We start from the raw sequence: 25,306 nt of genomic DNA on the forward strand, positions 1-25,306 counted from the left end.
AATTATTTCAATTAGATCTTACTTTTTCACTTTGGTAATTTATTGACTAGTACTAGTGTTTGTTTGTTTGTTTGATTAATGTGTAGTAGTGAGTTTTGATACAAAATAAAAATGATGGTCGAAGATCTCGGAATAGAAGCAAAAGAAGCTGCAGTTCGAGAAGTTGCAAAGCTATTGCCACTTCCTGAACTCTTATCATCCATTTCTTCAATTAAGTCTGACTATATTTCCCGACAACAGGTACGTACAATTGTTTAATTTTCTCTCATTATTTACTTGTATGTATTTATTTATTTATTTACCCGTTTATATTGTCAGGCAAACGATGCACAACTCAGTACAATGGTTGCGGAGCAGGTACCATCTTATATTTACAAATTATTTCTGGTACTCGCATTCTCACTTGCTATTGAATGTGTAATAATGTCCATACAGGTTGAACAAGCACAAGCTGGCCTTGAAGCACTTTCGTTATCTCAGAATGCAATAAACCATCTCCGCGAGAACTTTCTTTCCATTGAAAAGTATGCCTTATTGTCTTACATTTAGAATGTAGAATTACAGCTATTTGTGTTTTGATATTCTTCTTTCTATGAGTATCAGGCTATGTCAAGAATGTCAAACACTAATAGAAAACCATGATCAGATAAAGCTCCTTAGCAATGCCAGGAACAATCTAAACACAACTCTCAAGGTTAATCTTTTTTTTCTCTTAACCTTGATTTCGAAGGCCCGCCATCCTATTATACATGAACTTCTTGCAAGCTAGAGATTCATATTGAAGTTGTCTAGTTTCTATTTAGCTTTTTATTATATGTTAGGATGTGGAGGGAATGATGTCCATTTCTGTGGAAGCAGCAGAAGCACGCCAGTCTCTTAGTGATGACAAGGAGCTCATTAACACATATGAGGTATCCTTACTGAATTTTTATCTACAAATGGAAACTATTCCTCCGTTGTGCTATAGAAAAATTATAGATGTGACTTGGGTTTTTTTAGGTTCTATATGTTTTTTTTTGCTGTCTTTCTTGCTTATGCTGAGTAGAGGTTGACGGCGCTTGATGGAAAGAGGAGGTTTGCATTAGCAGCTGCCGGGTCTCATAAGGAAGAAGTTGGGAGGCTGAGGTCTGTGTGCTGTTATTGTTGTTGTTGAGTGTTTTTTTTTTTTTCTATTATTGTTTAGATATTGCTAAGTTATCCTTCGAAGAATTTTGTGAATTTTTTATCCTCAACATGATTCATTTTGATCCCTAGATGGAATAAAGAAATACAGACATGATTTAAGTCATTTAGATGGATGAATGAGGCAGAGAACCTGGAAATATATCTTGCAGCTGGTTTACAATATGTAGTCGTTCTTTCTTCCCATGTCATAGAATAACATTAGTCAAATTGAGTAGCCTATTGGTTAATCTGGTACTTGCACATCTTAAATCAAGTACATAAGCCTATCGGTTACTTTGGTATTTCACATCTTAAATCAAGTACATAGGCCTATTGGTTGCTTTGGTATTTCGCATCTTAAATCAAGTACATAAACCTATTGGTTACTTTGGTATTTCACATCTTAAATCAAGTACATAAGCCTATTGGTTACTTTGGTTTTTCACATTTTAAAGTAAGTTTGAAGCCATCTGTTATTGCTCTGTGCGGGCTCCTACCTTCTTGTTTGTGTTTCACAAATCTGAATGGACTTGTCATAATAATCTTGTAACAGTATCTTTTGTATTAGAAGTCAACATCATTGACGTACGTTTGCAGCTCTGCCACTACTGGTTGTTTTTTCTTTATCAAAATATAGTAAATTGCAGTGTTGTAGAAACCGGTCAAAACCGCGAGTTGACTCGAACCGCATAGGAATCGAGTTGACTCGGTGGTAAAACCGGAAATTATACAAACCGGACTAAATCGCATGCGATTCGTTTAAAAATTGCAAATCACGAGTTAACTCTTAAATCTTACGGTTTAAAATCAGTACCTATTTACAGCAAATCAGCACATCACTTTGAGTCTTTGAGATCTGTAACCTCCATGGCTCCATGGATGAAGTTAATTTCTTTGTTGTTTGATGCGGTTGGTGTTTTGTGAGAAGAATCTGTGTACTTGAAGTGTTTTGTTGTTTGAAGTTTTGAACTTTGAAGAATGAAGACTCGAAGAGGCGTTTGGCGTGGCTGAACTGCTGAAGAATGAAGAATGAAGAAGGAAGACGTGAAGAAAGTGGGTGATTGTGGGCCGTGGGCCGTCGGCATACTTTTGGAGTTGTGGGCAGTCATTGTCTCACATGGTGTTGTACTGTTGTCTAAATTGGCGTGCACACTTTCTCCAAAAAGTCAAAAAACACACTCTAAAGTCCACTAGCACATGGTGTGTTTGCAAATCCTTACGTGTAGAAATTTCTAAAATATTAGACTTCAATCTCCAACACCAAGAACCACAAATCCATCTTTCTTATATTGTGACATTTTTTTTAATGGTTATTGTGACATCTAATATAAGGAGTTTGATCATCAAATTGTTGTCCTAATAAAATGAGCTTAAATGTAATTAATTTGTCATCAAATTTTGTGTTATTTACTTAATTAAATTTGGAAATCATTGAAAAATTCACATAAACTTCATTCATGTATAAGTTTCTAATCATACATATATTTTTTGAAGTCTAAAATATTTGGGGAAAAAAATCTTACGATTTATGATACGGTTTAAGATTTAATCTTAATCTGACTCTTAACCTCTACGGTTTAAAATACGAGTTACGATTCTACAACATTGGTAAATTGTACAAAGGTAGGGAAAAACACACTACAAGTTTCGTTGTGAGCCCCTTCTGATTAGCGAGCCAACCTTCTAAATGATGCAAATGGAGATGGGAAAAGGCAGTGTTGGTTTTCTGTGCATGCCACCTTGTGTTTCTCCACCCTCTTTGTTGCCAATTTATTGGATGCTGGGCCCACCTCAATGATGCCATTGGCAGTCCCCACCATTTTGGATACTCCCATTTAGGACTCTTAATTGGTTCGGACAAAACCTGATAACTAACCAAACCGATAAAAAGCCGTTTTAGGTAATTTGGTTTTGGTTCAGTAGTTGGGTTCAATTGTAAGTTTCGATTAGATATTGGTTTGGTTACGGATTTGCCATCCACTTAACCGATATGAACCCAAACTGATAGGATGACATTTTAGTAAGATTTATGATTAATTTTGTATAGGTTTTACAAATTGTGGTTGAAATTAATTGATATATCTAAGACTTGATTAAATTCATAGTTTTCGGTTCAGTTTGTTTGGTTGCGTTTGGCAATATACCGTATCAATTCGTTTTGGAGTTGGATGCACTATAATATTATCGGTTCAGGTTGGTTTTGGATACACTATTATCTTATCGCTACGGAAATGGAATTTCCAAAATCCGACCCAAACCGATTCATTGACAGCCCTACTCCGTTTTCAGACCAGTTGTAAATCAGAATATCGACCCTCTGCATCCTCCCTCGTGTTTCTTCACCTTTGGTGTTGTCGTGTTCCCCTCCCCCCCCTCGATTCAAACAAAAAAATATTAATTTTGTATAGGCTTCATAAATTTTGTGGTTGAAATTAATTGATATATCTAAGATTTGATTGAATTCATAGTTTTCAGTTCAGGTTTGTTTGGTTGCGGTTGGCAATTTTGTTTTGGAGTCGGATGCACTATAATATTATCGGTTTGGGTTGGTTTTGGATATACTATTATCCTGTGTTGCATGGGTATGGGACGGAGTGTTTGGTTTGGACACGGGTACGACGATTTGGACATGGTGAGATCTGAGAATTAGGGTTTGTTTTGCTTGTGTCCGGGTGTCCGTGTCCGTACCCGTGTAAGACACGGGTACGCAATACAGAGGAAATTAGGGCGTACCCATGCAACAGAGCTATTATCTTATCAGTTTGGAAATGGAATTTCCAAAATCTGACCACCCAAACCGATTCATTGACAGCCTTACTCCGTCTTCTGACCAATTGTATATATTGCCTCCCTTGTGTTTCCCTTTGGTGTTGCCGTGTCCCAAAAAAAATGATATTACATTCTGAAATGGGTCCTCTTGCAAAAACTACGATTTACTACAATGACATGCCCATCAAAGATAACACAGAAAAAATTTCATCACAGCATTATCGCTATTGCAAAAAAATCTGATAATCTCAAGACCGTAAGCAACGTGATGCCCCTTGAACAATCAAACAATGCTTCCTTCCCTTTCCCCAAATTTTGTTGATCTCCTAGTTTTAAGCTCAAGTACTCTCCAGTCTCCATGACTTCATCCATTCCAAGTCACCCAAAGTATTCCACTATCGACTTACGTTGGGAGGATTGAGGTATGGAGATCTTATTTTCAGTCGGCACAATGAATTCTTGCATTAATAGGATCATACTTTTTCCTTTTTCATGTGGCATACTCGTACACTTTACTCTGTTGATAGGTTGATACAGATAGTATTTTCCTGATAAATAAGAAATATGTAATTTATAGGCTATAGTTTAAGCAAGGTTCCGGTTTAACATAATGATCTGGTTTTAGTTATTTTCCCCTTCAAGTATTTGTTCAGTTTGCCTGTTTTTGGTTTAGATCTGCTTATTATGATTGATTTCAACCTAGGTTGGTGACGCGTGTTGATGGAAACTCTAACCCGAAAATTTGACAGAGAATATTTTGAAGATGTAGACCAGACCTGGGAGACATTTGAAAAGACATTATGGGGCCATATATCAAACTTCTTTAAGCTTTCTAAGGAAAGGTATTTTTTCTTCTCTTTTTAAGAACCTCTGGGATCTTTTTTTATTCTTTCAGAATTCAAATAGTGTTAGGGCAATCTTAATAAGTTATCTTCATGGAACTCTTAATATTTCATGTGAAGGTATACCCAATATGAAATGCCGACCTTTATTTTGAGTAAATTTAGAATTATCTTTTTGTTTACTAGCTTGTGTCATTAACTCTGTTGGTATACATTTCCACATGTATTGCATATACATTTACTAACTTGAGGCCGGCTGCCACACCCATGCGACCATACCACTTTCCCATATGTGAAGCAGAAGCTATTAGCTAGTGTTATGGAGGAGACCTTAGCCATAAATTGCCGAATGTCTCTTACAAAGATTTCTTGCCAACTCATACCTGTGCAAGATAGCCATTAGCGTAGGATCAGCAATGAGTCCACTCTTATTAGATTTTTATGCTTGTAAGTCTTAGGTAAGATATACTTTCCAGGCAGGATTCCTTTAATCTTTGAAAATGATACCAAAATTAAAATCTGGATTCTAAATTTGAAATTATTTTCATTGTCCAGGGCACATGCCAAAACCAGGTTTGTTTGAATGCCCATCATTATATGTTAAAATTTGTTTGTGTAAATTTAATTAGGATTTCCTTCAGCACACAGCAACTGGATTGCTGCTATTATATTATTTGTTTGTATGCATGTAAATGTGTTCATTTGTGTTCCATTTAATTTTATGCATTTGTGTTTATGCATGCATGTGTCAAGTGTATTATATGTGTGTATAAGTGTATTCACTCAAAGGTCTATTGCTAATTTTCTGTTTTATTGTTTGTTTGTTTGTTTGTTTTTTGTAGCCCACAGACTTTGGTCCGTGCTTTGAGGTGTGAACTATTCTCTATTTTGCTTTTGTCTACATTTTCTACTGTCTACTACGTTATGTCTTTAACTATATTTGCTCTTATTTTCTTGTTTATTTTTCTTTAAAATTGATCTTAATAAACTTATTTAATAACCTGCCACCCCTGTATCAAGCGAGGTACTCGTATCTTCACAGCTGTGTTGCCTTGGTGCCAGTACGAGTGTGTGAATGTGTGACATCTACTTTTGAAACGAGTAAAACAGTCAAAAATAGGTTTGGCAACATGCTAACTTAAAACTAAAATTCAAAAAGCCTGTTTGCAACATAGTTGGAAAAAGTCGATTACCAAAATGGTAACACAAAGGATCATCGCAGAAATTATGTTGTGGTTATGTGTGCTAGATATTATCCCCTTTGAGTTTTTTGCTAGGTTACAATGACACGCCGTGTCGGATACAGATACGAATTGTCGGACACAGCAAAATATCAAAATTCGAGGTAAATTACATGCAATATGTGTCCGACACGGACACGTGGATACGTATCCGACACGGATTTTTTTCAAAATATGGCGTGTCCATGTAACCTAGGTTTTTTGTGATTCAAGTCTGCTGTAAGGTCAATTTCAGTATTTTAGTTTGGTAGGGATTATTATCCCCTTGAGTTTTTACAGAACGCTTAAATGATTTAATGCGAAGGAAATCTAAAGAGAACTCGTTGAAGAGAAAGATCCAACCAATTTAAAAAGGGAATGACCTGTCTAAATATGGTACATGGCAATGTCTTGAAAAACTGCAATGCAGCTACCTGCTTGATCTCAATCTTGTCATTTGTTCTTCTTGTATGTTCCACACATCTTCACCGTGTCCACCAAGACTTGCTAATAGTGGAATTAGTGATCCTTCATCAACTAACTAAAACAAGAAAAACTAAACGGTTAAAGAAAAATTAGATTCAGGGTTCTAGATAAATGAACAAGCTTTGATCTCTTTGAACAAAACAAAGATATATGTATTGCTCAACGGAGATGAAGGATGTCATCTTATGTTTCATTAGAAAATAATGAAGGATAATATACTGACATTTATAGCCGGGCTTGCAACAAGAAAGCTTTGCTGTCATATTATTATTCGAGGAGTAATGAAGGGGTTTTGTGGACTGTGTCAAAAGGCCTTAATGATTGGAAAATAGAGAGCGTAAGACTTTCTTAGAATTTATTTTCCATAGGAGGAATAAATTTGGGGACGTCAACTCAAGGAAGTGGATTTCGGAGGAGAAGTATGGGGTTCCCGTGATTTTTTTTACTTGTTCTTGGTAAATGGATTTTCCTTGCAAAATCTTGATGCTATATACTTATAGGGAGAATTATTAATTTTGCACGTATAATGATTTAAAGAAACTTTATCCCATCAAAGTAGTCATATTTTTGTTGGCTTGTTTACTTGGAAAGGATCAAAGCGATTGATAATCTTAATTGAAGTGTATGAATCTATCAAACCTTTGTTTGCTTTGTCCACTAGTGAACAATGTTTGGAAGATTTTTTTTTTTTTTTTTTTTTCTGTCTTTTCATAGTCCTTTGGATCCACCATTGAATGTTGAAGAAGCCTCGGTGAAGTAATTGATTGTGGGTCCTTGGTCTTGCAAGGCCGCGTATCATATTCCTAGTGTGATTGTGTAGACTTTATGGAAGGAGAGAAACTTGAGGATCTTCGAGCACAAGTAGAAAAACTATACAAAGATAGTGGAAGAGGTCAAAGAAGTTTGTTTGAATTTGCTAATATGTGTCTAGGGTTTCCGGGGAGTAGGTTATGTAGATTTTACTTGTAATAAAGTTTTTGTAAGTTAAATGGTATGTCTAGGTAATCATCAAGTAGCTTCTTGGTACCTAAGATCATTATAATATGTAACTATATGAAGTTGGGTGAAACTAGTTGAGTTTTATCAATCACAAAAATAATGTTTTCATTAAAATCGGAAGGAGAAAACTTGAGGAAAAAGAAGCCTTCACCCCTAGGTTTGAGGGGATATGAATGCGATAATGAAGTGGTTTTTATACCCTCGTAAGTATTTCTATTTTAGGAGTAAAGAGTAGAGCATGAATCCTTTTCTTGTCTTTTTCCTCCCGTCCTTGGATTCGTTTGGATAAATTAATTTGACTAGAAGCAACTCTAAGCAAAAGTTGTCCGCGTCAAATTTTTAGAGTTAAAAAGTTTATAGTTAGTTTGGATAGAATCATAAAGTAAATAATGTAAATGTAAGGAAAGGTGGGTAGTGGCAACATGAGTATTTGTTATACTTCAATTACTAGAATTTTAAAGTTATGGAGCTCTATTTTTGGGACTTTTGAAATATATGGGAAGGACACATAGGTGGTATATCTTAATAGAGGAGTGAATTTTGGATGTGGAACAGACGTGAGTAGTGGAGAACACATTTAACAAGGAACAGACGTGAGTAGTGGAGAACACATCTAAAAGAGGAGAAAGCTTCAGACAAGTTTTTTGCTTTCTTTTTTTTTGCTCCAAGTCGAAAGCAAAATCTTTGCTCCAATTCAGCAACTTCTCTACCCTTAACAAACACATTTAAACGGTTTTTTGATTTTTCCAAGTCAAAAAATAACTTCAAGTAATGTTGCCAAATGCAGTCTTAGTCGGTTTTCGAAGCAAAGGAATTTGTTTTTTTGTAGGAAGCAAAAGTTTTTCTACGAAAAGTAGATTGGTATTCCTACTCTTAGCAACCAAAATGCAGAACGAGAGCGAGAGCATGAGCGTTAAAGCGCAGAACCAATAATATTTACAATATTAAGAGCGTCTATTTAGTCAATTTAGTATTTAAGCGTCTATTATTATTATTTTAAATTTTGTAGAGAATATGTAGGTTATTTGAATATACAAAGTATACAATTTGAAATTACTAAATATGAGAATTATGCTCACAATTTTATTTTTGCGTAGCATGTATTTATAACTAAAGTTGAAGTTATGGTCAGTAATATGAGAAACAAAAGTATCATCAGATGATTTCCTATTAAAAATTGTGTGCAATGCATTGATTTTGTAGCAGATAGGTGTATAGGATGGACCCACGTAGAGTGACTTCACCCTTTTTATTGTCTTTACTTTTGTCATTATGTGTAGGCACAACCTTAAAGTACTACAACTGATCGCATTTCCCACTTGAATTTCTAGACACGCTTGCCAATGTAGACAGGACGTGCTTTACATTTTGTCAGTTCGCGTTTTATGCAATCTTTTGTTCCCAAAGTGCCAAATCGCGACTTTAAAGCGTGAGCATTGAGGATGAGTGATGCTTTAGGTTGCTAAGGTCCTACTGACCTTTTGATTTATTGACTTAATTTAGCAAAAACGCAACTTTTAAGTGTTGCCTCTAAATTATTTGGTGTTCTTCAGTCAAAGTTGCCTTTGCCTTTGGTTATTCATCATTCTGGACCATAGAAACTGTTAGTATGACCTGAGAAACTTCAAAATTTTGTAGTCGTAAACTCTTTGTCTTCTTTAACTTTTTAACTTTATTCCAGGGAAATCTATTTGTCATCTACATCTTACTTTTAATGAAGAGAATTGATACTTCCAGTAGATTGATTTAAATATTCCCAGTAAATGGAATTTATGTCTTTGGAGTAATAAAGTTACTTTGTTACCGAGATCTTACTTCGAAGCATCAATTTGTCTACTGGAATATCATCTTCCTTAATAAAAATGGCATCCATATTCTATGCTAATTTCTTTTAAACATTTTTTATTTTTTTTTTTTTTTTTTTTTACTTTCGGTAAAGATGAAATCTCATTAAATATGAAAAGAAAGTAGGCCGAGAAAAACCTACTATTACAAAGAAACAAAATAAAACTAAAAACATAGCCACGGAGGCTAACCCGAGAACTACAAATTATTCTACTTCTAAATACAAAAGCCTATCCTATCTCACCACAAAAATACTCAAAAAAAAGGGATACTCCTAAACTCTTTAAAATTCTTAGACCATTGAAATAATAGAGCCATAATAGATATGATAAGCTCCTCGCTATCTGCGAAACGCTTTCAAAGTGTTGGCGATTTATTTCTCAATCCAAATACCCCACAGAATAGCAAATGGTAATAAGCTCCAAAGACGATTGCCTGATGAGGTAAAAGGACCATGACCCCAACCCTTCAACAAATCCACCACTCGCCCAAGACTCACCTAATAAAAACAAGACTCTAAATGGAAATAAGACCAAATGTTTCAAGAAAAAGGACACCCTAACAAAACATGATTTACAGATTCACCATCTTTCCTACACAATTGACGATAGTTAACAATAATTTTTTGACGCTTCCGAAGATTATCAATGGTAAGAATACGCTCTAAGGAGACTGTCCAAGCAAAGAAAGAAATCTTGGTGGGGACTTTAGCTCCCCATATGACTAGACTGGGAAAAGAGGGAATAGGAGCACAACGATTATGAGAATTTGACCAAGTAGGAATGCTGAAATAAAAAGACTTAACAGAAAAAGTACCTTTCTTGCTCGGTACCACACTCTCTTATCACAGGTTTTTCGTCCGCGAAGGTTCTTGATCAAGCTTAGCCATAAGTGGAAGCTAACACATCGATCTCCCAAATATTTGAGCTCTCTACAAGGTCTAGGTCCCACGATATGCCAACCTCGGTTCGACCATGCAATCAGAACCGGGTTTACCTTTGAAGCTAGACAAGCCAAACAACAAGGGATAACCGTTAGCAAGTGAAACCTCCCCTCTAACCAACTATCTTCCCAAAATGAATCTTGTCACCAAGCCCTAACTTATACCGGACACCTTTTCGAAAACATAGGAAAAACATTAAGGATTCCTCTCCAAACCCCACAACCATAAGAGATACGAACCGAACCACTATCCCATCCGAAATGAGTTTCTCCGAAGCGGGACACAATCACTCTTCTCCACAAACTCTGACGTTTCTTTCGAAATCGCCACAACCACTTACCCAGCAAAGCTTGATTAAAACTACTCATGTCTCGAAGACCTAAACCCCCATTCTTCTTAGCCAAACAACACAACTCCCACCTTACCAAGTGATAGTGATGTTGCTCGTCCAAATCGTCCCAAAGAAAGTTCCTCATAATTTCTTCAATCCTATTCGCAACACCTTTGAGAATGACGAAAAGAGACGTAAAATAGACAGGGAGACTAGCCAGGGTGTTTTTAATGAGGACTAACCGCCCCCTTTTTTATAAATATCTACACTTCCAACTTGCCAATTTCTTCTGAACTCTTTCAATAACCGGGTCCTAAATGAACTTAGCCTGTGAATTTGCTCCAAGAGGCAACCCCAAGTAAGTACAAGGGAAGGAATCAGCTTGACACCCCAAGACCGTAGCTAAATCACCGAGACCAGAAACATTGCCTACACCATAAATCTTACTCTTAGACAAGTTCACCTGCAGCCCCAACACATCCTCAAAACAACAAAGGATGCCTCTCAACCATCTAATCTGATCCACTTGAGGTCCCAAGAAAACTAAAGTATCATCAACAAACTGGAGGTGAGAGATGCAAACCTTGTCATGCCCAACACGAAAGCCATCAATAACCCCCAAGGAATTCGCTCTAGAAATCATCCTACCTAAGACTTCCACAACCAAGATACAAAGAAGAGGGGAAATCGGATCTCCCTGCCTGATCCCTTTAGAACTCTTAAAAAAGCCAGCTGGGGAACCATTAACAAGTACAGAAAAAGACACTGTAGAGATACATTTCCGAACCCATTTTCTCCACTTCACACCAAACCCCGTCCTCCTCCTCAAAATATAATCCAAAAACTTCCAGTTAACATGGTCATAAGCCTTGGTTAAATCTATTTTACACACGACTCCAGAGCTATCACCTCTCCGCCTATCATCAATTGCCTCATTCGCAATAAGGATACCGTCTAGAATTTGCCTATCATGAATAAACGCTCCTTGTTCTTGAGATATCACTTTGTGCAGAACCTTCTTAAGCCTTAGGGCCATAGACTTGGAAATAATCTTGTAAGCACTCCCAACTAGACTTATGGGCCTCAAATCACTTATATTGTCGGCATCAACCACTTTGGGAATTAACGCAATGAAAGTGTTATTTAGATGGTGCGCTAAAAATCGGTGTCAAAAAAATCCTCGACCATACTCATAAAATCAACACGAATGGTCTCCCAACACCTCTTATAGAACTCAATGGGGAACCCATCATGCCCAGGGGCTCTATCTCCTGCCAAACTCTCGATGGCCTCCCAAATCTCTTCCTTTCCAAACGGGTTTTCTAGCATCTCCTTGTCCAAACCAGAGATACCATCCAGAGGTATGGCATTCACGAAAGGTCTTACATCTGAAGACTCAAAATATAGTCTAGTATAAAAATCCACAATACCATCTCTGAGGTTTTCCTCCCCTCTCACATCTCTGCCTTCAATCCATAAACTTTCCAAGTAGTTCACTATATTCCTAGCCTTAGCCATCTGGTGGAAAAACTTTGTACATTTTTCATCTTCAATTGTCACTTTGATCTTAGCCTTTTGTCTCCAAAAGATTTCCTCTCCTTGTAGAACGCATAAAAGTCAGACTCTAAGATCTTCCCCTAAGTTCTTTTCCTCATCCGAAAGAAAATCAACCTCCTCTTTGAGGTCAAGCTTCCCTAATATCAGCAAGAACTTCCTTTTTCCATCCGTCCATCCTTCCAAAACCTCCCCTGTTCCACACACTTTAATTTTTCTTTTAAAGCTTTCAATTTTAAGAAAAAAATCACCCCCTGGGTCAGCTTTTCCAAGAAAAAGAAGTCCACCATTCCTTGATATTCTCCTCAAAACCGGGATCGCCAAACCACATCAATTCCAATCTAAACGGAGAAGGTCTCAGAACCACACTCGCTATCTAGTATAATAGGATGATAGTCAAAAACTGGACTAGAGACAATAGATTGGGAGAGTCTAGGCCAACTCTCCTCCCAGTCTATGTTCACAAGAAAACGATCAAGCTTAGATAAAGTCCGGTCGTCATGCCTATTAGACCAAGTATACCGACCGCCTTTGAGAGGAATGTCCAACAACTCACACTGACCAACAAACTCATCAAAAAGCCTCATGTTAGTGTCAATCCTACACTTTCCTTTCCTATCGCTTGAGAACCTCATCACATTGAAGTCACTTGCAATGCACCACGGGAAACCACTACCAAAAGCAAAAGTATCATCCAACTCTGCCCAAAATTCAGTCAGATCCCCTCCACCTGAAGGCCCATACACCCCAGTAATCACTTTGTGCATTTGCTCACCCCAAAACTGACAAATCTAATAGTAATGATGAAAAGACCCAATTGCGTGTTCAAACACTTGAACTTTACTACTATCCCACAAAATACACACCCCTCCAGAAGTCCCAATAGAAGGAAGAAAATGCCACCCAACATCCAAAATCCCCCAAATATCCGCAACCAGAACGCTAGTTATCTCTTCTAGCTTAGTCTCCTGAAGAATTACCACACTTGCTCTCGATTTCCTTATACAATCCTTAACCGAAGGTTTTTTCTGATCTCTCCCAAACCTCTCACATTCCAACATAGGATTTTATGATTCATGAGTTCACCTTAGTTTTCCCTCTCCTAATACTACTATCAGAATTTCTTTAAAACATTGATAGTGCATTTTGGTGACTTTCTATGGTTTCAGTCTAATGTTTTCACAATTTACTTTATCAGGGTTGTTGAAATGCAAGAAATTCTTGACCAACAGCTTGCTGAGGAGGCAGCTGAGGCTGAGGGCGGTGGTGCCATGGCATCAGTTACAAATCCTCCTCGCAGATCTGCAAAGTAATATCGTTGTTGTGGTTTTATTTATATTTTGCTCCACATGATATACTTTTCTCTATCCTTATTTATTATCTCGTGCAGTGATATTACATTCATAATCAGCCCATCTCCATTTGGTTGCATTTACTTATTGACTTGCATATTGCAGAAATTCTACTAGTGCAATGGTTTCTTCCAGAAATCTAGCACAGCAGAAGTTGAAGGTTCAGGGGAAAGGTTACAAGGATAACTGTTATGAGCAAATAAGGAAAACTGTTGAAGGACGGTTTGACGAGCTTTTGTCAGAGGTAAGTAATTACGTAAATATTTAAGTGCACTTTCTTAAAAGATAAATAATTGCATTAATGAATTCTCAGTTCGATACACCATTTATAATCGCACCTGTTTACGAGTTGGTTTTCAACGACTTAAAAGCTGCTTTAGAAGAAGCTCGAACGGTATGCCTGCATGTTACTTGAATCACTGAGCTTATTTCCTTCTCTGTTCTTTTATAGCGTTTGAAAATTTAGTAGCTATATTTCATGTTGATAATCATTTCGTTTTTCATATTTTTCCCTGTGAAACATGCATTGGTGTTGGTTTCCCATGCGAATGGGAAGATATTTGAACAGTCAAATACCAAAATATAGGATGTAATGTATTAAATATCCCTAAACTTACAAGTGTAAATACCAGAGTACATCATGGCCCTCTCCTTTGTAATTGATTTGAATTGAATTTTGATATGTGGACATTGGACCAGCAGGGTTCTTTGTTAAATTACAGGAATGAGTCCATACACCATCTCGTTTGTCATAGCGCTTCGAAAGATTACGTTTTCTATTTGAGACCTTCTGGGGACTATACGACTTTTGCTAAAATCCCATGCTTTATGATTTGATTTTTACAGTTTAAGTCCTTAAGAATATATGCCTCGCTTTTGAGGTTCTTATTGGTTGAATGTCTCACGATTAAATTCCTTTAGCATAGAACATATGAATTATTAAAGTATATTGGGGTAGGAAACAGTATTTCAGTGTATATAGATTATTCCATCGCTTTTAAAGTCCAAGTATTATTGTGGTTTGGTTTCGCACTCGTACAACGAACAAAAAGTGAAATAATTCCTTTCTTCCATCATGCATGTACTTGTTACTTTCTTTTGTCCTGTATATGTGTCAGTAAAATTGTATCTACGTTAATGGAGAAGAAGTTTAGAGAGAAAGAGGATATGGCTTTATTAGGTTTGCCTTGTATCACATTAATTTACAATAATAGAAATTGCCTTCGGCCCTAGTAGCCACTTGGGAGATGTCCTCCTAGAACTCAGTGTCCATGTATGTGCGTGTGTACACATGTGCCCTAGTAGGACACCCCTTGTGACTTATGAGTTATGATCCTCTTGATACCCTTTCAAGGGGAAGATGTACTTTGAACACGTTATTATTGTGAAATGTGAAAAGATCTTGAATTTGGGAATGTGAACTTGAATACTCTATTATTGTGGTTAAAGTCTGTAGAAACCAAATTTCAGGATTTCGGAATTCCGACAACTTCAAAACTCGGAATTCCGAAATATTTCGGGAAAAATTCAGAATTTATATTTTTCGTCTCTTACCTTAATATTTCGAAATCTCTAAAAACCAAAATATTCGACGGAATTCCGAGATCCGGTTTGAAATCAGGAACTATGGTAGAAACTAGAAAGCGTTCTTTTGCAAAGGTAGGCCATGGTGAGGTGATCAGTTTTTCGCTGTAGCATTCTAGTTTTCTCCATGTAGGGGTGTCAGGAAAAGGATTTTCATAAATTCATGCACAGAAGTGTCAAAATATCTGCCTGTGTTACGTATCTCTTGTGATTTCTTTGATGCTTCCATTAAGTTTACCCACTTCATTTTCAGATTGGAGAAGAGCTTGGAGATATCTATGACTATGTCGCTCCCTGTTTCTCCCCAAGGTTTGCCTTCAAAAGTTTTTCATTGTTTTTGTATTTGATTCGACTTCTTTTTAATTTTTTCTCAAATATCATAGAGCATGAGAAATGTAGTTCAAATTTTTCACAACTGCATGACTGGTAGTTCTCCAGCTTTTCCACTGTGCTTATGAATGAGACTGCCACTTCTAGATGGTTGTGTAAGGAAATTCTTTGTAGTTATTAAACCTATGAGTCTAGGACAATATCGCTCGTGTATCTTGACATGCTGAGATAGTTAACTACTATATTTTTGTCCCTTACATATGGATGCACAATTTAATAATGGAAACTCATAGGATTCAAGAATGGTCTGAGATGTTATTTGAGGCTTATTGCAAAAGTAAGTGCAATGTAGAACAACCTTTCCTACTGCAAACAAAAATAGATTAGACAAACAACAAATAAGAAATAACCATAAAAAATAGATTTATAAATTTATTTTGTAGGAGGCTTGTTGACATGATGGGGTGTACCATTATCACCTCATACAAAGTAGGTTGTGGTTTTGGCAAATAAGACTTCGAAGGTTGAGATTATAACTATATTTTCTTAAAGGGGTGGGGAGGGGAGATAATAATGTATAGGCCAAATTGTAAGACATTATATGGAGAGAATCTCATCAGAATCGGCTACTAGTTTTATTGAGCGTTCTTAGATGTCCTAGGGATGCATTTGAAGGATTCAGGATCCATGGTTTGTAGAAGGTTTTATAATTTTCAGAAATAACTACTAGGAGATGTATGATTTTATGAAATGGTAGGATTGGATTAGGGACTCGGTGAACGCTTGGACCGCAAGTTCTAAGTGTCAGTGTCGGTAGGGGTAGGAGGAAAGGTGTCAAGGTCCAAGTGGATCATAGTCCACTTCCAAGAAAGAGTTGCAAACGAGGGACAATGCAATGTGGTTAGATTCATAGCTCATCTTGCGATCCGCTATAGCCATAACTGATGTTGCTCATGCACGACTGAAGCTTTTCCGACTCCACAGTTTTTTATCTTGCAAACCCGGGAGTAGACGATGCACTGTGGTGCTCATGGATAGTATTGGGTGGCTAATTGGCTATTAGAACCAAGGGATCGATGCATAGGCATCGACCCATCCAACAGGCATAGGTAGTTGTAAGTATTGCGAAAAACGTGAACCTCACGATGCTACTTGAGTACTCGATGGTACATAATTGGGTTTCCATTTCCCAAGGACTGTGGATGGGTCAGGGAGCTTAGCTCATTTGGATCCTTGCTATATAGATCTGTGTCCTCATGAGGTTCGCTTTGCAGTTGCTCCTTAAGTTGCCATTCGTGTTGACTAGGTTCAGATGGAGTGTTAGCTAGCCTCCATCTCCCACAAGTGGGTGTGCGTGGTTTCTCTAGCCTTCCTTGAGAAGTCAGTCGTAGGTGTGGTGGCAGCCTTCAGTCTAGCTTTTGTTTGTGCATGGGCTCCATCCGCTATGCGACAGATTTTTGTAGTGGACGGTGATCCACTTGGACTTTGACATAAAGACACATACTCGTCTTTTTTAAACTCTTGATATGGATGAGAAACGAATTGTCCATTTTAATTTGTTTATACCAAGGTTTGATTTTACTATTTTAAATTTTTAGGTTAGGTGCTATATTCGCTGTAACTATCATCACATTTGATTTGATAGTCGTTTATTTTTTTATATAGCTTTTAGTGTTACAAACATTTCCAGAGGTTAAGGTGTCATCGTAAAAGTATCGGGTGATGGTAGTTATCAACTTCGTGACGCTTTAGATACAAATATGTTTGGGATATTGAATTATGCCGATATCATAGATAGAAGTAATGCGAAAGTTAATGAAGTGCGAGATTATACTGAAGGGCTGATGCCTGATGGTTAACCTGAATTCGTGAGTCTAGTTTAATTGGTCATTTTATATGCCTCCTTTTCTTTTGAGCTTTCCAATCTCCTTAGATTACTTATGTACTCTTTGGTGGTGGAAGGTTATTATCTTAATTCTATATACTATGTAACACCAACAAACAATATTTTCAAAAAAAAAAAAAAAAAAGAAAAAAGACGATGTCCTGCTACAGACATATCCATATCTAAGGCAGATATAGCACATGGACATTGAAGTTTGTAGACTTCTCTCTTTGTACTTCCCTGTTTACCGATACACAATATCTTTCTAAGGCAAGCTAGTCCAGAGATGAGTTTTGGGGATTATACCCGATATCAATCGGTTCCCCGCTTTCCGACGGATAACTTGTATGAACACACTTGACTCAGGATAAATCTCAAATATCACAAACTACCTATCTTAACATGCCCAACTCATAAACAACTATTAACAGCGGATAATAATGTAAAGCGTTAAAGCAAAACCACAACCACAAAGATTTACCGTGGTTGGCCAATGATGCCTACTTCCACAAGAGCCAGTTCTTAATAAAATGGGAAGGAATCTCTCGCTACAGGTCTCACCTTACTAGATCACTCTTATCTCTTTCTGTTGTATCTACGTAAAGGTACTCTCTCTTTGTTTTAGTCCGGATTCCAATCCTTAAAAAACTTGTTTGGTTAGGTTTTTCCAAAACCTTGATTTTTGGTTTTATCTCCAAAACCAAATTTAGTGATGTTATGCGAGGCCCCAAAAAATTATGCAGGCGCGGGCTCTGGCACTCAGCTGAAGTGTGTGGAAGACTGGAAGCCTCGGGTATGCAATGTTCTTGAACTCGGCCGCTGGCGCTCGACTTGTCGCGATGCGAATTCGCTTGTTTCTTTCAAACTCGGTTTCTCTCCTCATGTGAGGGGATAACTCGACAATCTCCCCCGAGCGGTGAGGGGATACCTCATGCAATTGCCAAATCAGCGGGGAGGGTGTCGCCATTCGGCAATAGCCGCGAAAACATCAAACTTACCTTTTCGGTAAGACTTTGGTCATCATATCCCCACGTTCTTGCTCGGTATGGATCTTCTCGATACACAAATGCTTCATCCATAGCAACTCTTTGATAACACAGCGTGTATGTGCTTGGATCTAGAATGAAAACTTCGGATTCTTGCTCAAGTGGATGAAGCTCATTTGGACGTAGAACTACAAATACACTTTTTTAGACTTAAGAACCTCTTCATCCATAAACTCTTTGCAACCTTTCGATGGCTCGCAATATACTTTTCGGCTAACTATATATAACCGGACGGTGGACTTCATCAATTAACATCACCTGCCATAAAGTAACCCGGATCGAGAGGTGGACTTCATCAGTCAACATCAGCCTTCAAGTAGCGGCTAAGGCTTACTTCCCACCAAAGCACAAACCACGATTTGGAAGTGCCTTTGAGATATCTCAATATCCACTTAACACCTTCCCGATGCTTCTTTACGGTTTCACAGAATCGCTTACCCCAACGGGCGAAAGCAATATCCGGTCTAGTACACACCATGGCATACATCAAAGCGCCCAATTGCGGATGCATAAGGAATCTTTTCCATCGACTCTGCTCATGCTCACCCTTAGGACACATCTCTTTGGTCATGCGGGCTGGCCACCAAGCGGACAACCGGATCGGGCTTCGCTTGATCCATGTTGAATCTCTTCAACACCTTTCACCGATGTAGCTTTCTTGAAAGCCACAACTTTCCACTCTTTTCATCGCGGTGATCCGCGATCCCAAGTATCTGTTTTGCTTGACCCAAATCCTTCTCAAAGGACTTACTTTCTTTCTTTTCTTCACTTGGATATCTTGTTGATGTTTGGGCCAACTATCAACATATCATCCACATACAAAATAACCGCACAATGAAATCCCCATCCGAAATCTCTCGAACAAACACACAATGATCGGAAGCAGACTTCTTGTATCCTTGCTTCCCGCCATAAAGGAATCAAACTTTATGTACCACTGTCGGTGCTTGCTTCAAATCATACAAGCTCTTTATCGGCTTGCATACTAGGTGCTCCTTGCCTTTGACCTCAAACCCTCCGGCTGGTCCATGTAGACATCTTCTTCAAGGTCTCCATGAAGAAAAAGTGTCTTAACATCTAGTCAACCAACCTCTAGGTTCATACTTGCGGTCATACCCAATACCACCCCGATAGAAGTCATCTTCACTACGGGAGAGAAAATCTCATCAAAAGTCAATCCCTTTCCTTTGACCGAATCCCTTCACAACAAAGCGAAGCTTTGTGCCTTGGGTGAGGATTGTTCTCCCCATGCTTGACTTTGTATATCCACTTATTCTTGAGAACTTTTCTCCCTGTGGGTTCTCGACTAACTTCATAAGTGTGATTCTTATGCAAAGAATCCATCTCGTCATGCATGGCCTTCAACCACTTTTCTTTATGCGTACGCTTCAAGTGCCTCTTGATAGTACATAGGTTCTCCACCATCCGATAGTAGCACGCGTGCGCATGTGGTGGATACCTGGTTGAAGCTATTCTCCCTCTGTCGGACCCTCCTTGCCCCATCTGGCGGGTGCCTCGGGGAGGATGCGCTTCTGCTTGCTCGGTGGTGGTTCATGCATCTCATCCGTCATCTTCTATACCAATAGGTTCTATCCCATCATGAGCAATAGGATTCTCATCATGAGCTTCAAACTCATGGTTCTCTGCATTCTCAATGCCTTCACGCGACGTTCCACGGTAGAACCCGGTTCTCGAATCAACAAGATCATTGGTGAAAGCCCAGAAATTCTCACCCTCTCAAAGTCTGCTATGGTTTGGTCTTCTAAGAACACAACATCTCGACTTCGGATTACCTTCTTGTTGATCGGATCATAGAGTTTGTAACCAAACTTTTCATCTCCATAACCCGAAAAAAATGCACTGCTTGGCTTTGTCATCAAGCTTGGATCTCTCATCGGAATATGCACCGCCCCGCGACCCAAATACCCTCAAGTATCCATAATCAACATCTCTGCTGACCATACTCTCTCGGATAATCACTATTCGCGGAGGCTTTGCTTCGGCGACGGGTTGATCACATGCACAATTTATGCGCGTGCTTCTACCCAAGAGTTTCTAGGTAGCTTAGAGTGAGATAGCATGCATCTCATCCTCTCTACAATGGTGCGGTTCATTCTCTCTCGCTATTCCATTCTGTTCTGCGGTGTCTTGGGAACGGTGCGCTCATGACTTAATCCCATGACTCGGCAATACTCTTCAAATGGCCCAATGTACTCACCCCCATTATCTGGCGAATACACTTCAACAACTTCCCATCTCTCTTTCCACCATCTTTGGAATTTCTCAAACACGCCAAGTACTTCATCCTTGGTCTTCGACTATAGACCCATATCTTTCTTGGCGATCATCAATGAATGTCAAGAAGTCTGAAGCTCCCTGGTGGGACTTCACTCTCATAGGACCACATAAGTCTGTATTGCACTAGCTTCGGGGCGACGTGTCCTTTCGTGAGACGGGAATCTTTGGAAAGACACCCCGTGTTGCTTTCCTACCAAACAATGAGTACATGTATTTAAATGTGTACCTTTAATGTCTGGCATGGCCTTTTGCTTAGCAAGAACTTCCATCCCTTTTATGCCCATGTGACCACGGTCTCTTGTGCCAGCGGTTCAGATGAAGCTTCTTCTTCTCGCATTTGCTTCGCTTTACACAAACTAGCCCGTGTTTTGTAAAGAGAGCAAGTTTTTTCTTTCCTCAGCTGCTTCTGATGGAACCTCGCTTTCGGTTTTCCATACCCGTTACCAAACGAGTTTACAAAGCCATCATCATCTAATTTCCCAAAAGAATTAGGCTTAACCGTATGTCGGGGACATGTCTTACATCCTTGAGTGTCAAGGTGTAGCCGACATTGGTTTCTATATGAACATCTCCAATGCACATAATCTTGAGGGCGCATCGTTACCCATCCTCACTTCACCATATTCACCACGGTTTGTAGGTAGTGAAGAATCCCTCGTCGCGGTGTGGCGTGATAGGATGCTCCTCGTATCTATCACCCACTCAGTATCCCCGACATGAGGTACTAAGACAAAGACACACCACAATCGACCTGAATTCCCACTAGGTTCAGGGTTCGACTAGTGCGGTGAGTATCTCTGCCTGTTTCCGTTCCTCCCGCGCACCATGTCTTCATGTACACGGTTATTCTTCTCATCCCTCTTCCAGTGTTCGCACTCATATCACGAAGTGGCCTTTGGTGGCACAATAGTAACATTGCCTCTCCGCGCCTTAGGAGTTCTAGCTTCACCCTAGATTTACCACGTCATCACCTCTAGAATGAGATGGTTTTCTCGCTTCGACCTCTCCCCGTTTCTCTGCGTGAAAAGGACCTCACGAGTGAGAAGAGCTGCTTCTTGCACCTTCTAGTCTCCTCATTCAACAAAGGCGTGGTAGCCATCTCCATGGTAACAATTCCATCCTTGGCTGCTCCATGTAGAAAACGCTAATGTCTCCCAACTTTTGGTAGAGAGCCTAATAGAAACAAAGCCTCAACTTCGTCTCCCAAATTGATCTTCATCAAATGCATCCGATTGATGATATTCGTACTTCATTAAGATGCTCGGACATTGAAGAACCTTCTTGGTACTTCGTTGTCGCAAACTTCTTAACGACTAGCACTTTGTTTCCACCCGACTTCCTCTCATAAAGGTCTTCGAAGTTTCTTCCATAGATCAGCGTCTCTCTCGGGCTACATGGTGAAAGACACCGCCGTCAATCCACGGTCGAATGTATCCAATCGCTTTTACGTCAAGCTTTTTCCACTCGGCCCTCATCGGTCTTTTCTGGTTTTACTCCCTCATTCTCAATGGGAAGTGCCAAGTCCTTGCAGTATAGCAAGTCTTCCATCTTGGCTTTCCAGATGGTGTAGTTCTTCCTATTCAGACTCATCATACGAGTGTTCACGGAATGGTCCATCTCTACAAGTTATTTAACCTCAAATCTTCTCTCAGGAATTTCGTCAAACACCTTCTGACCAAGATTCGGATAACACCCTAGGTTATTCTAACCAAGGCTCTGATACCACTTGTTGGGGATTATACCAATATCAATCGGTTCCCCCACTACACAGATAACTTGTATGAACACACTTCAACTCCAGATAAATCTCAAATATCACAAACTACCTATACTAACATGCCCAACTCGCTAAACAACTATTAACAACAGATAATAATGTAAAGCAGTAAAAGCAAACCACAACACAAAGATTTACCGTGGTTCGGCCAATGATGCCTACTTCGTAAGAGCCGGTTCTTAATAAAATGGGAAGGAAGATTACAATCTCTCCTTACAGTCTCTCACCTTACTAGATCACTCTTATCTCTTTACAGGGTTGTATCTCTGTAAAGGTACTCTCTCTTTGTTTTAGTCTGGATTCCAATCCTTCTGACTTGTTTTGGTTAGGTTTTCCAAAACCTTGATTTTGGTTTTATCTCCAAAACCAAATTTCAAGGTATCTTGTAATGGAGGCCCATAAAATTATGCTCGAGCTGGCGCGCTCACTCTGGCGAGTCGCTACTGAAGACTGAAGCCGAAGCTGGTCGCCTCTATGTTATTCTTGGAACTCGAGGCCGTGGCCATCCATCTGAGCTGGCCTCCGACTTGTCGCGATGCCGAATTAAACTTGTTTCTCTCCAGCTCCAGTTTCTCTCCTCATGTGAGGGATAACTCCAACACACAGTGTGCCTGTCCCCATGTCTTCCTCGTTTGGTGATGAAGCCTTAATTGCTCTATCATGGTAGTACCTGTTGAACATTTATTCCTCAAATTAATGGGACCCCATCAAATTATTGAAGTTGTTGGAGATGAAGCCTTAATTACTCCATCATCATCAGTGGTAGTACCTGTTGAACAATTATTCCTTAAATTAAAAAGACCCCATCAAATTATTGAAGTTGTTAAACATTTTTGCCTCTTTGAAATTTGAACAAGTTGAGGTTGTATTTTAACCGACCCTTCGAAGGAATGGCCTGCATAATTGAGATCCAAAACCTCACCAGGGATCTCATAAAAAGTTAATTGATGGGGCTGCTTGTGAGATTTTCTAGGAACTTTTTTGGTTCGAGTGGTTGCAGAGGCAGACTCCTCCTTTTGATGGTAGTGTTCCAAGACTTGTGAGCTTTGTCAGTGACTATAGCAATAGACTGTTTGGAGATGACTATCGGTCAATCCTTACTCATTCACCAGTGGACCGATTCATGGCTAACAACTTGAGTGTTGGTTCATATTTTTGGTAAAATTTTGTGGGCAGAATTAAAATATTAGAGCATCTTTAAGAGTGATATCAACCTAGCATCAAACACCAAATTTCCAACAATTTGGTGTTTTTTCAACTTCAGGAGAGTAACATATTGATGAAAACACCAAACCAAACACCAAATTGGCCAATATTTGGTTCCAGGTTTGGTGCTGTATCAAATCACTCGCACGGTTTTTGCCAAAACCGCGTGGGCTTGGGCTGCTTAGTGGGCTTCTATGGCGCGGTGTTCAGAAAACCGCGTGGGCTTGGGCTTCTATTGGCTCGGTTTTGCCAACACCGTGTGCGTTTTTTCTAAAAATTTAGAAGTGTGGTGCATAGAACTTAAGAAATTATGAATTGTATATGGAAGTTAAGAAATTAAGAATTGTGCAATTGAAGAAATTAAGAATTGTGATCCAAAATCGAAAAAATTAAAAAAATTAAGAAATTAAGAATTGTGCAATCCAAAATCTATGATTATGATATAATATTCAAAATGATCCAAAACCTATCATATTACATAAAATTTATTTAGCTCTCTTCTTACGCCCTTTACCACTCGATGCCTCTCCTCTCTCTATTTGGATATTCCGAAGCTGCTCATCTAAGTTCATAACCTGAGAATCAAGATCTTCTCTGTCTGCACGAAGGTTAACTACCTCAGCCTGAAGTTCCTCATATCCCTGATGTTGTTGTGTGTACACCTACTGAATATCCTCATACGCTTTTCGAGTCTCGTCATACGCATGCTGGGATTGCTGATATGTCTGAGAATTTGCCTCCTCCCTTTCTTGGCTATAATGATACACGACAGTCCTCATCCTATCAAACATACAAATCTGGTTCTCATATCTTTCCCGAATCTCAGCCTGAAAATCCAAGAAAATACATTGTAAGTACATATTATATATATAATGAATAAGAAAAATAAAATAACTAAACTCACCGTGGTATACTGATCAATCTGGGGCTATAACTCATGGCAACGAGCACGAGGCACCTTAGGAATGGAAATGTAAGTAGCCTCCCCATCAGGTCCACACACGGCAAACATCTGAAGATTACTAGCAGACACAGGAGCTGGATGATATGCATTCAGAGGTTATGGGTTGTAAACAGGCTGTGGCGGATAAAGAATACGTAGCTCACGTCTCATCCCTTCCAGGTCCACAAACTCGAAGTTGCTAGCCTGACTAACAGAGGGCAACAATAGACCTATGGAGACACGGTTCCACCATCTATAATACTGATCAGCAGTCTGCTCAACAACAAAAGAAAACGCATCTGGCCAAGGACCACAACTGGCATGAACTTCATGAACTTGAGTTCTACCCCACGACTTCGCATCACTAACATCTGGCAAGGGAGCACATGGAACTCCATAACGTCCCGTCATCTGCCTCCAATATTTGTCGCCACAGTACCAAACCTTACAGTCATGTGCGGCAAAAATAACTCTGTGACGTGACAACACATAAGCATGCTGCACAACTGGATCGTCAAAGGCAGTAGACAAACGCCAAAGTCTCCACTCAATAGATGATAATGATCTAATATCAATCTGGGCCGAGCCATACAGACATTATTTCTAATCTGCCCCCTGTTACGAGTCAAGTGAGGCCCTGACCAACTAGCAAATCTAGGGCGAGTATCAGCAATCATGTCTATGTTAGGACAAAGACATTGAAAGTACTCATAAAACCGAATCTCTAAAAGT

The 25,306-nt window shown here is 39.0% G+C and overlaps 1 protein-coding gene across 1 annotated transcript; it reads left to right on the top strand.

Moving 5' to 3' along the window:
• The first annotated feature begins 3 nt into the window (after positions 1–3).
• LOC147511870 (exocyst complex component SEC6-like) lies at positions 4–23,587 on the top strand. The gene is made up of 14 exons (XM_086598594.1): positions 4–240; positions 319–357; positions 436–524; positions 604–694; positions 822–911; positions 1,046–1,125; positions 4,683–4,775; positions 5,618–5,644; positions 13,352–13,462; positions 13,611–13,749; positions 13,855–13,899; positions 15,343–15,398; positions 17,018–17,036; positions 23,426–23,587. Exons 1-14 carry the CDS (start codon positions 112–114, stop codon positions 23,585–23,587), a joined length of 1,170 nt encoding a protein of 389 aa, XP_086454720.1. The 5' UTR covers positions 4–111.
• The last annotated feature ends 1,719 nt before the right edge of the window (positions 23,588–25,306 follow it).

This window comes from Coptis chinensis, chromosome 3, assembly GCF_015680905.1.
Source record: "Coptis chinensis isolate HL-2020 chromosome 3, ASM1568090v1, whole genome shotgun sequence".
Classification (NCBI taxonomy): Eukaryota; Viridiplantae; Streptophyta; class Magnoliopsida; order Ranunculales; family Ranunculaceae; genus Coptis; species Coptis chinensis.